The 17,444-nt window shown below is 29.0% G+C and overlaps 1 protein-coding gene across 5 annotated transcripts in view; it reads left to right on the forward strand.

Moving 5' to 3' along the window:
* Positions 1 to 3,526, forward strand: part of LOC100200012 (uncharacterized) — a 114,846-nt gene extending 111,320 nt beyond the window's left edge. For all 5 annotated transcript variants that reach the window (XM_065807362.1, XM_065807360.1, XM_065807364.1 and 2 more), the window contains 3 exons: positions 1,489 to 1,577; positions 1,826 to 2,003; positions 3,444 to 3,526. In XM_065807362.1, the coding sequence (XP_065663434.1) occupies positions 1,489 to 1,577; positions 1,826 to 2,003; positions 3,444 to 3,484 (308 nt within the window). In that variant the 3' untranslated portion in view covers positions 3,485 to 3,526. The remainder of the gene's footprint in view (positions 1 to 1,488; positions 1,578 to 1,825; positions 2,004 to 3,443) is intronic.
* The last annotated feature ends 13,918 nt before the right edge of the window (positions 3,527 to 17,444 follow it).

Raw genomic sequence — 17,444 nt, forward strand, 5'->3', positions numbered from 1 at the left:
TCCTATCCCTAACACAATCCTGTTAGTTTAAATGAAAAATTTATGAGAGACTTTCAAAAGAAATGGACTGAAATAAGTTGACAAAAAGGGAGATTTATAAATTTTTACAAGACATGGTTAAATAGAGAATTATTGTAAATGAACCTTAACAGCAAGATCAAATAAAAAATTTAAAATGAGGTGCACAATCAAAATCATTTAAAGATCTCTCAACAAGGTCTAAGAAAAGAACATTGTCAGATATTAATGAAAAGTTAGGAGTTACCACTGAAAGCCTATTTCATGTACTTATTCTTAATTTTAACAACAAAGGATGATGAAAAGATGTTTTAAAAAATTTAATGGAAAGTAAAATGGATGGGTCTTGTAATATATCATATTCTAAAATTTACTCAGCAGAAAAAACTTTAGCTCTAATCTTAGACTGTAGAATGAGTTGAATGAATGAATGAGTAGGGCTGGATATCAAACTATTCATCTAGAAAGCTTAGATAAAGATTTTGTGTTACATCCTGCCTTTAATTATATTGATAAAGCTAAAAATTATTGCATTCCTGATTTTTAATTATTACAACAAACTACAGTGCTGGTAAATAAAAATGTATAGTACATGCTGGTGACTATTTATAATCAATAGAACATTAAAGAATAAGTATGAAACATGTGTCATATCTATTATTTGTTATATTTGTTCTTGGTTTAGTTTTATTGGTGCATCCATCATAGGCATGGAGAAGGAAATTAAAATAATAACTATAATAGGCCAAGGTATATTGAATATTCACAGAAAATTTCAGAGTGTTAGCTTCAAAAATGAGTAAGATATAATTTTTGCCTTAAAAGTGGCATTTTTGGGCCACTGTTTATTGGCCAACCTTTGTAAAAGCTAGATGAGCTGAGAATGTATGCTTTTCCAATTTACTTTTTTACTTAAAATAATTTACTTTTCCAAATATATTTTTCTTAAATACCATTTAATTTAAAAGGTTTTAGTTATAAAAGCAGCTTCCCTAAATTCAAATTATTATTTCATGTGATCAATTGATCACATGAAATTTTAACTGTTTTATTTATAATGTAAACTATTCTTAAATTATGATATAAACTTGGTCTTAAATAACTTTTAAAAATGCTTAAAAGTTGTTTTTTAATGTTATTTATTTTAAGAATCAATTTGGCTTGGGTGACTAAATTTCTCCACAATAATTATTAAACTGAGTTTTTAACTGCACAGAAAAAAGATTTTCAGTTAAAACTACTCCTCATTCGACATGGTTCCTTATAATTTTATGCATTATTGAAATAAATAACAATTCTTCTTTTCTAATTTTAATTAACATTTTTTTTTTTTTTTTTTCATTTTTACTGATTATATTTCAACCATTTATCTTGTTTTAACTGAAGATGACTAAATATTAGTCAAAACAGGAAAATTCTTTAGGTTTTAAGTTTGAAAATATTTTATTATTTATCTGTGTGTGTGTTTAGCATGCAACAAGATGGTTCTTTCTTCTATGAAGATACAGCTTACAAATCAAACTATTCAAATCAATGAAACAATTAAAAAACTGGATGCAGTAAGTCAATAAAGTTTGTTTTTTTTTTTTTTTAATCATTAATCAAAAATGTCCTATAGTATCCTACATGATTTTTAAAAACATAAAAATTTCATGTTTGAACAATTTGTTTTTTAAATAAAGTTACCTTATCCTCAATCCTGTATAATAATCATATTTATCCTTGTGCAAAATCCTAAAGGATTCTATTAGATTTTTTTGACTTATTTTCAAATCTTATAGTTTTTCCATTTCCTGCATGAATTTAGATAAAAAGCAATTTACGCGATGTGATCAATTGTAATGACATTCCTCAAAATTTCATTGGCTTGTGGGAGCTTTACGATTTAATGTTTGAACGTAGTGTTATGTTAGAGGCTGTTTTAATTGAAATGAATGCTGTTTTCATTCGTGTTGAATCTGCTATTATTTCATGTGAATCATATGGTAAGTCTACTATACTTTTAATACTTTTTAATTAAATATTATTCTGATGATAATTTTGTTTTGAATTTTGTTTGGAAATTTACAATACTAGATGAAGAGCTTTTCTGTTACCATAAAGGTTCTCAAAAATTACCTGACCTAAAAGTAAAAGAATAAAAACTTTTGTATAATTTTGTTTTATGCAAAATCTAATAATATCATTATGGTTAATAAAATTTATGGTGAAAAAAGATCTTTTATATAGCCAAAGAAAAATCTTTTTATCCTTCTATCTTTTTGATCCTAAAAAAATTTATAACGTTGATTCATTAACTAAATTATTGGGTTTTTTTTATTTCTAATTTGTTTCTTTAAATATGTATTTGTTGCAATTGTTTAAAGACACTACTATAACAAACTGTGCAATTTTTTTATTATTCCAAAATAGTCTAAAAGATTTTTAAAACCAGAATTTCCAGTGTTAGCTAATCAAACTAAAAAACTAAGTCCTTTTATCATAAAAGATTTTCTCTTTTCTCTTAAGAATCTTTACTTTTACATCATTGAAAAAATCTTTAAAAAAACATTTTTTTTCTGGTGCCAATTTTTTTGTTTTGGCAAGTGTTCAGTCACTTCATACTGGGCCCAAATCTAGATTTTTTTGGAAAGCAAACAAACATATTTTAGCAAAAATTCTAGTGTAATTAGGTAATGTGATAAAAGATTTTGACATCTGATAGCTATTTATATTTTTTTTTATTTTCAAACATTTTATGTGTAGTAGTTTTCTTGCTTTACAATCAACTATGTTTTAAATATTTCCTTTATTATTTAATTTTTTTGGAAATATTTTAATGGACAAAATTAACTCTTGGTTAGTAAAATGATGAAGTTAGTAATTTTTTAGATGACTTACTTATGGCTTTCTTTTTAGATGAGAAACTTGTGGTTTACTTTTGAACTATTTTAACTATTTATGCAGATATTTAAAAATTTTAACCTTTTTTGAATAAACAATTTTTTTCAATTTTCACTGGTTAATTGGTAGTTAACTTGTCTCAGCGCCAAAAAAAAAACTTTTTTTTAATTTATTTTCTGAACAAAACTATTTTAACGAAAATACTGATATTAAAATAAAATTAATATCTGTGTTGATTGACGCAAATCTTAGGAGTTTTTTAATGCCAAGCATTTTATTGTGTACCAGTGCATCTGTGAATAGAATAGGAGCTTTTTATGCATTTAAAACTTTAAACACATCTTCTGTTTATCTTTAATTAAATCGATATTAAAATATTCTTAAAAATTATAATTTCTTGTTATTAGAAATAAACTATTCTTTTGTTGTTGTTACTCCAAACAAAAATATTATTCTTTTTATTGTCATGACTAAAAACAAAATATTACTTATGTTATTATATTGTTTGTTAAAAGATACTCGTAATTTTATTTTTTATTTAGGTTGGTTTCATCAGATCCTCAATAGCATTTTACGCGTGTGAATACTGTGTATATATTGTTGTTAACTAATCGGTTTTTATTGAGCTTTTTTTTATGTATCAGTAATCACAGGGCCGTAGCTAGGTCTTTAGAGGCTCTGGAGCAGAAACTTGAAGTGAAGCAATACATTTGACCTCTATATTCTTTTATGTTTGAACATAAATTTATATTTATATGTGTATTTTTTTATACATTTTCAGATTCATTATCTGCAAATGTATAAAAAGAAAGACAAAATGAAAGCATTAGCTCGTTCTAAGTTTATTCAAAAAACCTTACTATAAGTACCAATTGTTTAGTTACCTTATTATAAGTACCAATTGTTTAGTTACCTTACTAGAGGTACCAACTATAAATCATTTTCAGCTGTTTATTTTCAAATCTGAGCAATGTGTGGTTTACTTTATGAATACATAAAAATATTTAAGCTAAATGACCAACAGTTATAATAGTTTAGATGCAATTAAACACGTTGTTATAATACCTGTAATACGTTGTAATAATTTTTATTTGGACTTGACACCAACAAAGATATCAATTACTCTGTTGAAAATGGTTTATCTTTCTTAAAAGATAAGCTTCTAAGACATCGTTGAGATGAAGCACCAAAGAAACTAAATAAAGCGCACTTATTACGTCGTTTTTGCAATCCCTGAGTGGTTCTCTGGATTTCTTAGCCTAGCTACGGGCCTGAATACTTTTGGATTACGTGCAATAAGTAAATTCAATTTTTTTTCTGTTTTAATTTGATTACTTACACGACACTACAAGTTTTATTATTTAAGTGACTTGTCTAAAATTATAAAGAAAAATATAGTTAAAAAAGTTATTTTTAATGACTTTTTAGTTTTAAAAGCCTTTTTTTCTACTGAGTTATTTAGTTTTCTATTACTAAATTCATTAGTTTTCTAATTACTGAGTTATTTTTCATTACTGAGTTACTTCTTACTACTGGATTATTTCATTTCACACTACTGAGTTACTTCTTACTACTAGATTATTTCATTTCACGCTACTGAGTTTAATATTGGCTATCATAGCGCTATACAAACTTTAACATTGTTAGTTATGCAGTTGATAATCAAAAATTCAAAACGCTACCTTCGTTTACTTAAATTAGACGCCATTTTTTTTCTATTCCTAATGTTCAATAACTTTGAGCATGGGACTTTTGAACTCATTACGTTTGCATGCTAATAATGGTATCAAAACAGGATGTCTCAGAGAAATGCAAGCATTAAGTATTTTTTTATGCTTTAAAAGTTTATTGATACCTCATAACCTAAGAAAAAGCAATGTTTATTTCAATAATACTTCACTTACCTGTAATACAAAATTATGATGTAATACAAGATTATGACGTAAAGACAGTTTTAGAACCCTAATAGAAATGCACAAATTTAGATTTTACCCATGTTTTAAATTTTAAAACAACTCTTAAAGTGCGACAATTTCAAGGTTTAAATTTAGCATTTAAAAACACTTCTCTGTGTTTTGTTAGTTTGAGGAGGAGGGATGAGATTTTGATTATTTTAGTTTTATTTGCGAAAACCTATTTTATGACTAAGAAACTTTATATTAAGCTTATATTGAGCTGAGTGACGTGTTTTCTGCGTTTACCTTTTTATTTCAAATCAAATTCTGAAAATAGCTTTTGTGATAAAACTCATAATTGATTAAATTAAAATTGACAGGAAATTATTAGTTTTAAATTATTAGCAAAATAGTATTTTTTTATCAAGCTTTTATATAGTATTTACATTCAATCTTCTCCCAATTATTAGCAAGGTCTTCGAGTTTTTAACTCTTTAATATCATATTTGAGTTCAACAACTTACTTTTGGACAATAAATACATCAGTTTGAGCAGCCGTATTGCATTTGTTTGAACGCTTGCTTCAGAATTGAGAGTATTCCATAAGCTCTCTTCATATGGAGTGACAGGGAAAGCTGCAAATTATTGAATAATTTCTTTCTAATACCAATATTAATGTTTCTTTGATAGACAACATTATTTACTATACTTTCTGTGGTAAGCAAAGTACTATCTTAAGTTCGTTGTTTATGTTCATCTATGTTAATAATCTTTCTGATATTCTGAAATGACTCTTAATATGATACAGCTACTTCGGTCTAATACATGATGATGATACAGCCACTCCGATCTAATAATAAGTTATCACTTTCGCTTTAAACTTGTAGCCAATCTTGAATGGGATTTCTTCTCTGTGACAGCTTATGGCTGTCTGATGAACATCAAACATAATAAATTGCTATAATTGTACGAATTTGAGCAGTGACGGATCTAGTATTTTTTTGGTGTTTGAGATGGTGTTTCCAGATATGGAGCAAATTCCAAACATTTGTATGTTTACACTTATGTCAAATATTGAGGCTTTTCAAAACGTTGCGATGATTGGAGGCTGGGAACAAAAAGCTCTTTGACTTCACCCCCTCATTTGCCCCAAACGTGAGAGGCGACAAGTTGATAAATTTTTTTGTGCTATTCTTAACTAGACTTGATACTAGTTTCATAGTATTGTTCTTCATTCTTCTAAAATTGTGACCATATGAAACTACACTGTTAAAAAAAATATTGCATTTTCTACGGAAAATTTTCGGCAGCTAAGATGACAAAACTTATAGGCCTGTAAATCGAGCCGAACAAGCCAAGCTTGCCAGGGCTCGGCTTGGCTCGTTTACATATTAAGAGTGTTCAGGCTTGGCTCGAGCTCGTTTCGAACATGAGATTCTTTGTTCGAGCTCGGATCGTTAAGGATTAGTATTGTTTGGGCTCGGCTCGTTTTACATGTTGCTCGAGCTCGACTGGTTTAAAACTCGAAATAATTATTGTAACCTGTCAGTTTAAAGCTCGTTTAGTAACAAAAAAATTGTTTGTTAAAGGCTCGTCTGTAAATAATGCAAGTCCAAATCAACAAACAACATAAACAATCCTACAGTCTATTAAACATGCAAATAAACAACATAATGAAATAAGATCCCACAAATCTAATAGTTCAAAATAAAAGTTAAAACTAATAGTTCAATGTTCAAACTTAATGTTCAAAGTTCAAACATAATGTAAACTCTCACAAACATAATAATTCCTATTAAACACTGCACTCTAATAGTTCAAATTACATTTTCACAAATATAAGTCTTGCTCTCATTGCATTGGATAAATAAATAAATAAATATATATATATATATATATATATATATATATATATATATATATATATATATATATATATATATATATATATATATATATATATATATATATATATATATATATATATATATATATATATATAGAGAGAGAGAGAGAGAGAGAGAGAGAGAGAGAGAGAGATATTCGGGCTTTAATCGAGCCTATATAAACGAGCCTATGATGTTCAAGCTCGGCTCGTAATAAACAAGTCTAATTTTTTGTTCAACCCCGGCTCGTTTACCATTCGAGCCGAACATGAATGAGCTCTTGTCGAGCCGATCACCGAGCCGTTCACGAACACGAGCCAGGATTTACAGCCCTAAAAACTTACCGTTATTTTACGGAAAACCCATCATATGTAAACGGAAGTTTCCGTAAATAAACGGATATTTCCGTTTAAATACAATGGGTTTTTTTCGTTAAATAACGGGAGGTTTTATCATTGTTGCTGCCGGAAATTTTCCGTAAATAAACTGTAATTTCCGTTGAAAATCAATGCGTTTTTCCCGTTAAACAACGGCAACTCAGCTGCCGTATAGTTTTTGTAAATGAAAGGAATGTTGTTAATATGAAAATTTTAAAAGTGAACATTTTAAATATAAAACATATTGTATGATTTCGAAAATACTATCTAAAACAAATTATCTTTAATTTACATAAAAATATTAAATTTTCCGTGATTTATATTTCATTTTTACTGCAAATACATCAATAAATAATCAATTTGTATATAAAGAACTTCAAAAAAAAATCAAAATTTTAATAAAGTGTTAGCACATATTAATATAATTATATTACATAATCCTATATACATTTACATTATAGATATACATAAAAATTTATTTTTATCTAATATATATAAATATATTGGTCTCGTAAAATATAAATAAATCAACCCAAATACAAAAAAAATACAGTATTTCCTTTCTTATCCATTTCGAAACAACAAAAAAAAAAAAAAAAAAAAAAAATATATATATATATATATATGTTTGTGTGTGTATATATATATATATATATATATATATATATATATATATATATATATATATATATATATATATATATATATATTTATATTTTAATATTTAATAAAGTAATAAATTATAAAAAAAACTCTTTGCGTGCAATGATTGGTTACCTTAAAGTTGTTACTCTATATGACTGATTTAGCGAAGGCCAATTTTTTGCCATTGTTGGTGCCAGTTCTAAATTAGATTTAAATTAAAATTAGAAAATTACATTTTTTTATATTATTAAGTAAATACAAATCTTTAGAACTTCTTTAAAATTAAATACTAGTAACACTGATAAACAAGCTGTGGAAATCTAATATATCGTTTATATATTCTAATGTAGTTTTTAGCGCTGATTTCAAACCTGAAAACCATTTTTTTGTATCACGTCAGGTTTTTGAGATATTTGTAAAATCGTATTTTCTATGTTTTTACTGAGCATAGAAAACTAAGCATAGAAATATATATTTCTATTTTTTGTTATACTTTGTTTATTTTTTTAATTTATTCTAAAAAGGTTTACATAGTTTTATCATTATTTGAATTTAAATTGAATGGTAAGTTAATATCATGGCTTTCAGAGGCTGTATTAATTCAAAAGATATGTTTTGTTATGTCTGCGGCTATCTAACAGATAAATCTCATCGGAAAACGTTTACACCATTTTTAAAAAAAGCGTATGAATTATATTTTGATTCAAAAGTAGATTTGGATAAGGCTTGGGCACCAAATTTTATCTGCTCAGCATGCGCATGCAACTTGCGTGGTTGATTAAGAAAAGCAAAAAAGAACAATCATTTTTCGTTTGGTGTTCCAATGATATGGCGGGAGTCTAGCAACCATACTACGGATTGTTATTTCTATTCTGTAAATGATGATTGATTTTCATATAAAACTCGATTGCCTGTTAAATATCCTGAAGTGGCATCAGTTTCAAAGCCAATACTTCATAATCCTGCCACTTTGCCAATACCTGCTGCACCCACTGAATATAATATCAATGTAGAAATGTTAGACGAATTTTAAATTGCGTTTTCTGTCAGTAGCTCAGACTCTGATTACAACAAGCATGACGAAAACATCTATTTAATTAATAATGCGGAACTTTGCGATCTTGTGCGAGACTTGGCGCTGACAAAAGGCTAAGCTGAATTACTTAGATCTCGACTTCAAGAACTTAATTTATTGGCACCAGGTACAACAATTTCTAAATTTCGAAACCGTCACAAAGAATTGGTAATGTTTTTTTTCAGTTAATGAGAGTTTATGTTATTGCACGGGTATTGAGAACCTTATGAAAAGCCTTGGCATTGAACTTAATTTAGAATCATGGAGATTATTTATTGATTCATCAAAGAGCAGTTTAAAAGCAGTATTACTTCACAACGGAAATATAAATCCGTCTGTACCAATTGCATATTCTGCCAATCTAAAAGAAACATACGATATAATGTCGCTGCTATCAAATAAATTTGATTATGGTAAATATACCTAGAGAATATGTGGTGATTTAAAAGTAACGTGAATGGGACAGTAGAGATAGAAAACAACACTGTATAAAGAAGGATTGGCCAATTAGAGATAGAATGCAGCCAGAATATAAAAATGTCCTTTGATTGCCATTAGTTGAACGTGATAAAATAATTATGCCACCACTTCATATAAAATTAGAACTTATGAAAAATTTTGTTAAGGCGCTTCACAATGACTCGTTTATGTACTTACGGAACAAATTTCCTGAATAGAGTGACGCTAAGGTGAAAGAAGATATATTTATAGTCCTCATATAAAAAAGACTTTTTCTGACATCCACTTTGAAAATTTACATAGTGGAATTGAAAAAAATGCATGGCTGGCATTTAAATCCGTCGTTGCTAATTTTCTCGGAAATAACAAGTCTGTAAATTTTGAAGATGTGGTTAAAATTGCATAAATGTCTATAGAGATATGGGATGCAACATGTCCCTCAAAATTCATCTCCTTGATTCGCATCTCAATTTCTATCCAGAAAACCTTGGTTCTGTACGCTACTAACATGGCGAACGCTTTCATTAAGATATAATGGTAAAGGAGTCGCGTTATCAAGGTCGTTGGAGTGCAACAATGTTTGCGGATTACTGCTGGACACTTCAATGTAATTTGCCAGTACTTTTTTCTGAAAAATTTTTAATTATTTCAATATTAAAATTTTTTTTTACTGAAAGTTAAGTAGGAAAGAAGAATGCTCTTTTTTTTAGGAAATACATTCATACTAAGTAATTTATTATAAGATGTGTTCTATTGGCTTAATGACATCAGGTACATGCAAAGGCTAACAAGATGTTATCGAAACTTTAAGCAATGAAGAAAAAATAGCTATATCATTACGCTGTAACATTGAACTATCAAACTTAACAATATTATGTGAAAGACATACTACAAAATATTTGAAAATATATCCTATATGGCAGAAAGCATGTTGTGATCCACTCAATAAACATACAAAGAAAATCACAAGTAAGTAGAATAAGAATTTAAATATTTTAATATATATATACTTTTTTAATTTGTATTTTCCAAAACATAAACAATGTTTTAAACAACTGTGCAGATAAGCTTTATACGATTCAATTACTTTTAGAAAATCTAAGAGTAGTTACGATCACAAGTTATGATGAAAAGTAGTTTGAATATTGCTCCTGGAAAGAAACTTTGCAAACCTCAAAACTGTTTTATGAAACAAATAACATGAAAAAAAAGGCTGAAAACTTGAATGAAATGATGAGCTTGATAAAAGAAAACATTCTATGTACTGACTAAAGGGCTATTGTTCAACTTCAACACTGACACCCCCAATTTGGTCAATATTAGAAGTACAAATAACTTTTCAGTTACATAATACCAATTAAAAATGGCTAGACAAGTTTTTAATAAAAAAGGATTGATAGCTATCTCTCCGTTGTATAAAGGTAAAGTCTCACACAAAGAAATAGAAGATTCTGTTAAATTTTTTTATGACTCAAGTGATTTATGTAGAACTATGCCTGGAAAGAAAGACTATGTTAGCATTCAAAAGAACGTTCATAAACAAAAAAAAAATTGTTTTTGTGTAATTTAAAGGAATTATATGTATTATACAAAGAAAACAATCCAGAAATATAAACAAGTTACTCAAAATTTGCTTCACTTAGACCAAAGTGGTGCATTTTACCAGGTGCAAGTGGAACACACATTCTGTTTGTGTTTGTTCTTATCACCAAAATGCCATATTGCTAGTAGATGCCTTAAATATTGGACTAAAGTATAAGCATTTACTTTCGAAAACCGTTTGCTCAGTAGAAAACAAAGAATGCATGCTTGCATAGTGTGATAATCGTCCTGGTAAAGAACCCCTCACCAAATATTTGTACGAGATTTTTGCAGAATACGAAGATGATTTTGAGATACTAAAAGCAATGGCAAACTGCTGATCCTGCAACACTATTGAGTTTAACAGCAAATATTCCAACGTTTGTTAAACTATTAGTATCTTGCTTTGAAAAGCTACAATCTCATTCTTTTATTGTTCACTCTCACAGTACCTTGACTAACTAAAAAAAAATATGAATTAATCAAACATTATCATTATTGGCGACCTTGCAGAAAATTATACTTTTGTACTCCAAGATGAAATACAATGCTATCATTGGAACACCCAACAATGTTCTTTACATCCATTAGTGATATATTATAAAGATGATAAAGGTGTACTGAAACATATTTCTTACTGTTTTATATCAGAAGACATTACACATGATGTAACTTATGCGTACAAAATGTTCCAACTGATCATATCAATATTAAAAATAAAATTTTCCAATCTGTCTAAGTTACATTTATTCACTGATGGTTGCGGAGAACAGTACAAAGGTTAACAATAAAAAAAAAGGTTTACAATTGCAACGTGAAGAGCAAAAGGAAAGGTACACTGGTGTAACAACTCTACCTGGTACTCGTAGCTTTCATCAATTTATACATCTTGGAGATAACAGGGTTGGGGCAAAGAGGTGTAGTACGGACAAAAAAAAGAAACAAGATATATTTCAACTTGATACTGTCACTTTAGGAGGTTATGTAGCTGTAGTCTATGATGATAACTGGTGAATCGGCATTTTAACTGAAACCAACCTAGAAAAGGTTGATTCTAGAGTTAAGTTTCTTCACCCAAAAGGTCCATTAATCTGTTTTAACTGGCCTGAAAGAGACGACTACTGCTTTATTCCCAACACCAACGTATCTGTTCCTCAAGCTTACTCTAGTTCCGGTAGAAACTATGTGTTTGAAAATGCTGAAATAGAAAAAGTACAAGCAAAATGGGAACAATATAGTGAACTATTACAAACACAGTCAAAATAACTTACATCTTCCATACCTTTAAAAACCTTGTATGTTTAAGTAATTTTTTAAACTACGATTAACTTATTTTTATTTTATTTAAAAATACTTTTTGGGAATATCTTGAAAAAGTAATACATCTTTAAAATTAAAGTTCCATATGTTTCAGCTGTTTTTCCAGTTATATTTTTTGTACCTAGTAAGATTAAAGTTTTATAGGGGTGTTTTGAGATATTGGGCCCCAAAGTTGGTTGGCTTTTTATATTTCAGCATTTTAAGTACATTTATTGAATTCAGCATCAAAAAAACAATATATATCTATTTTCATATTTTTACTATTTTTATTTCTTATTTTGTTAAGAAAAATGTTTTTTCAGAATGTTGTGAAAACCGGGTCATTTTGGGAAACCAGGTCAATATTAAATTTGCAGTATCTTGTCAACCGCTCAACATTTTTAGCTGAAATTTTCCATGCAATATTTTTTATAATTAAGAATAATGTGTCAAAATATAACACAAAAAGAAGACACTTATGGAATGCGTGATTTTATGTGGAATCACCCTATAGTATACTTTTCTGATATACTCTGATCTCAATAAGCCTTTGTCTTTTGAAAATCCAATTAAAAATGGATCTTTCATTTTCACTGCTTGAATAATATTATGTACATCTTTTTCAGGAATTTGACAATTTGACAATTTCATTGTTAATATTTTTCATTTTGATATTGACTTGACGTGTTCAGATTTAACACTTCAGTCATAATAAACTGAACTGTTGTTGATGGAATATGATATTGGCATTGCAATTTTAATAAAAATAAACCAATGTTATGAATCATATCATTATTATTAAATTCATTTGCGTCAATGTTTTCATCATTATTTAAATGAGTAATTTCTGAAGATAAAATATTTATTTGGTTTTGCTCAAACGTCGTCTTGTGGGTTTTTGATACCTGGATAAACGAGCAGTGAATGAAGACTTAACTTTGTAACAACGAGCATATTCTTTATATGGTCATTTAATAGAATCTCTATTTTTGATATGTAGTTTTAAATGCACTATAAGTTCATTAAAAGGAAGTTCAACTTGGCAAGTCACAACTGAATATATTTCTATCTTTTCTGCGTTAACAAGGTTATTAATTGATTTTGTAATATTGCCAACATCATGGATTCGATGAATATTTGAAGTAAATGCTCTGAAAGTACTTAATGATTTTTTGCATCCAATAATTCCGCATGGAATCTTATATAGACAACTGTGTGCACTGTAATATTGTGCATAATACTGCAAAGAAGTAGTCTTAAACTGACATAAACTGCACAAAGGCATAATGACATATACAAATCAATTATATTATTCTGAAAATAGAAACAATTTTGAAAACAAATCATAAATATTATTTAATAATGTTATTTTAATATAGAAATGTTTTACATTACTTATTTTTTATTTTCATAAAACAACATAAAAAATCATTGAAAAAAGTAGAAAAAATATCTCTCAAACTATATTATATATGACTATATACGATATTAAACATGAGGAACTTTTTGCCAGGTTAGCTAACATCCGAGATTCATCACTGTTACCGCATGTCATATAGTTTACAGAAATTCAGGTGCAATTCTGATTCTTTAATCGCTGGTTATCAATTACATCGTATGGACAGAATCGGCAGAGAAGGCGGTGTTGCCATCTACATCAAGGATACTATTGTAGCTAAGAAAACTAATGTTGCCCAACTTAACTCGCCCGAAATTGAACAAATATGGCGTGCGATCAAAATTGGGATAGATACCATTCTTATTGGTTGTATTTATCGTCCTCACGACTTCAACAATGACTACTTTGTTCGTGTTTTAGCTACCATATAAGCAGCAAAAACTGTTTTTCAAAAACTAGGCTACTTGTCAATGCTTCTTTATGGAGATTTTAATCTTAAAGAAACGTTTTACAAATCCATTGAAGGAGGAAGTACTGTAGCAACCATTGCCTATGTAGCCCACAAGCACCCAACCGATCTAAAATTTCAAGAATGTCTCTATGAGTGCCATCTTACGCAGCTGGTTACATTTCCAACATATTGCCAGCATAGGGATATCCACGCTTGACCTAATAATCTCAGCCGAACTAGACCGCTCCATAGATATCACTAGAGCAGATCATCTAGGCGAGACACCAGGAGGTCAAGTTCGTTACATGATACACGGACTTTTTGCTTTGATGGGACACAACACAGCTACTCCGATGAAAAAACGATTTATCTGGAGCAAAGCTGATTACAATTTCTTATCAACCTGCATAGGATCTATAGATTGGATAAAAACATTCAATGGAAACTCTGTAAATAAAAGTTACCAGATACTAGTTAAAACTACAACGAAGCAGTCATTAAATTCATTCCAACAACATCTTCACCATTCTATAAAAATCAACCGTTGTGGAATACGCCAGAAGTACTTGAAACTATCCGAAAAAAAGAGAAATCTGTGGTAAATATATTGCAGCTGGTCGCGAAACACATGAGGCACTTCGAGCAAAGTATAAACTTGCTTGCAAGTTAGTAAAGAAGATCATAAATAAGGCGGTAACAGACCACGAGGAGAAGCTCGTCAAAGATTCAAAATCTTTTCCAAAAAATCTGCATGCTTATGTCAGAAGTAAACAAGAAGTCAAAGGTTCTCTTTGTTCAATCAAAGAGGACAACTATTACAACAGATATAAACATAATTTTCTCCACCCTCAATAACTATTTTCAGTCTGTCTTTGAAACTGAACCTGATGGCAGTATGCCAACATTTCACGATCGTACTCAAGCAACATGTAAAATTATTGAAAATTGGTTCACAGTTGCAGACGTTCAAAATCATTTAAGTAATCTTAAAGAAACTAAATCAATTGGTGTGATGGAATTCACCTACGTGTAACGTAACTGCGCAGCAACATTTGCAATACCACTAAAGTAATGGAAAGAATAGTTCACAAACATATTATTGCGTATTGCGTGGAAAATAATCTAATCTCTAAGCATCAACACGGTATTCTTCGTAAAAAGGGATGTCTAACTAACCTCCTCGAAGCTCGCAATATACTTATCGAGGCTATACACCAAGGTTACAGTGCTGATATTACCAGCACCAATTTTGCTAAGGCATCTGATAAAGTTCCGCACAAATGTCTCCTACATAAACTGAAAGCATACGGCATTCACAACAAACTGCTACTTTGGATTGAAATGTGACTAAAAGATCGTAAGCAACATGTTTTCCTAGGAGAACACGTTTCTGAGTCGAAGAACGTCACAAGTGGAGTTCCTCAAGGTTCTGTCTTGTTTATAAACGATCTTCCTGATATCATGCACTTTAACATAGATAAATGTAAGGTGATGAATGCAGGTTGTCCTAAGAAACGTTTATAACATGAGTACTCAATGGAAAACGCCTTTGGCTTGCGCCACACAATTGCAACTACAACTATTGAAAGTGACCTTGAATTCTCATCTCAAACGACCTGAAAGTCAGAGCACAAGTTGAAAAAGTAGCATCCACAGCCAATCGCATGTTAGAAAGGCTCAAAAATGCTTTTCACAGTAGAAACTTAACTTTGTAGCGCACACTCTATATAACGTATATCCGGCCACATCTAGAATTCGCCATTCAAACCTTGTCCCCGTATTAAGAAACAGACATTAAATTACTTGAGAATGTTCAAGACCGCGTCACTAAGATAATGTCATCTATCAGCTATTTTAATAAAATAAAGCGTCTGCAGACACTCAAATTTACCACCTTCAAAGAACGTCGTCTAAGTGGAGATATAATCCAACAGTTCATTTTTTGGTCCCACAGCACCAACTAATTGGGCGTGAGGTGTACAACCTGCGCGGCCATGACAAGCAGCTCAACCGTCTATTCGTAAGAGGATGTAAGGAGAGATTAAACTTTTTCACAAACAGAGTTGCGGTCCATTGGAATTATCTCACACAGCACACTGTAAATGCTTCAACTTTGAATACATTTAAAGATCGTATTTTGATGTGATAAACTGTTAAATCAGCAGAGACTCCTGGAAAAGTCTCTTCATCAAATTAATAACTTAACATTTAAATATATTTTTATTATTGTACAGCATTATTGCGGTTAACATGTATTAATTTGGTTATTGAATATATCAAACTCAAACTCATATAGTATATATATATATAATATAGTTTGTAATATATACTATATTTATGATATAATCTATGTATAATCTCTTTCTCTCTATTATAGAGAGATACAATATATATTGTATGATAAATATGCCATATATATATATATATATATATATATATATATATATATATATATATATATATATATATATATATATATATATATATATATATATATATATATATATATATATATATATATATATATATATATATATATATATATATATATATATACTTTGTATCTTCACTCTTTTAAAAAATTATTTATTCATTTTAAAAATTTTGTGTTTACCTTAATCATTAACATCTCTTTAAACTGACCGAATGACTGACTGAATGAATATGAAAAATATTATTCAACTAAGATATTACTTAAGTATTATAATTGACTTCAAATGTTAATTAAAAACTTAATCATTTTGGTGAACTTTTGATCAATCTAATATATTGAATTTTATTCAAAATTGAATTAACTTAATTTAATTTTAATAAGTTAAAATAAAATAATAAAGATATTATAAAGTGAATGTTTGTTTTAATGAAGAGAATATTACCGAATAAAAATGTGGTTTATTTAATAATCGCTTCCTTGTTATATGGAGCGTTGTTTTAATGCAAACCAAATGACAACAATAATGATCTCAATGCAAGTCGCATATTTGGTAAAAATGGACTACTTTCATAAAGGTATCTAAATAATTTTTAACTAAATAAGCACATTTTTTAATAGTTTAGAATTAGACCCGAAATGCAAAAACATAATCATAAGTACGGTCATTAGATTTATCCAAATTGAGTAACCGTGGCACAGTGGTAGCGCAATTGCCGCAGAAACTTAAGATATCCGTGGTTCAAACCCTACCTCTGGGTATGATAAAAACTTTTTTACATCGATTTCCAGCAATAACAAAAATGCGTTTGTTCTTTAGAGAAACTGCTTTTTGTAAAAAAGATCAATAGAATGACTACGATAAGAAATATAACAATGTACAAAAAGGTAAAAATTATGTGGTAATTCATAGCTTGACATGAAAACCAACAAAACTTAATAAAGAATTTCATGCTTGACTGAATCCAAGAGTTACCATCCAAGAGGCTAAACTTTTAGCATAGAACGAAAAAAAAATAAGCCCATGGACCATAAAGAAGAAAAT

Source organism: Hydra vulgaris, chromosome 10 (genome assembly GCF_038396675.1).
Source record: "Hydra vulgaris chromosome 10, alternate assembly HydraT2T_AEP".
Classification (NCBI taxonomy): domain Eukaryota; kingdom Metazoa; phylum Cnidaria; class Hydrozoa; order Anthoathecata; family Hydridae; genus Hydra; species Hydra vulgaris.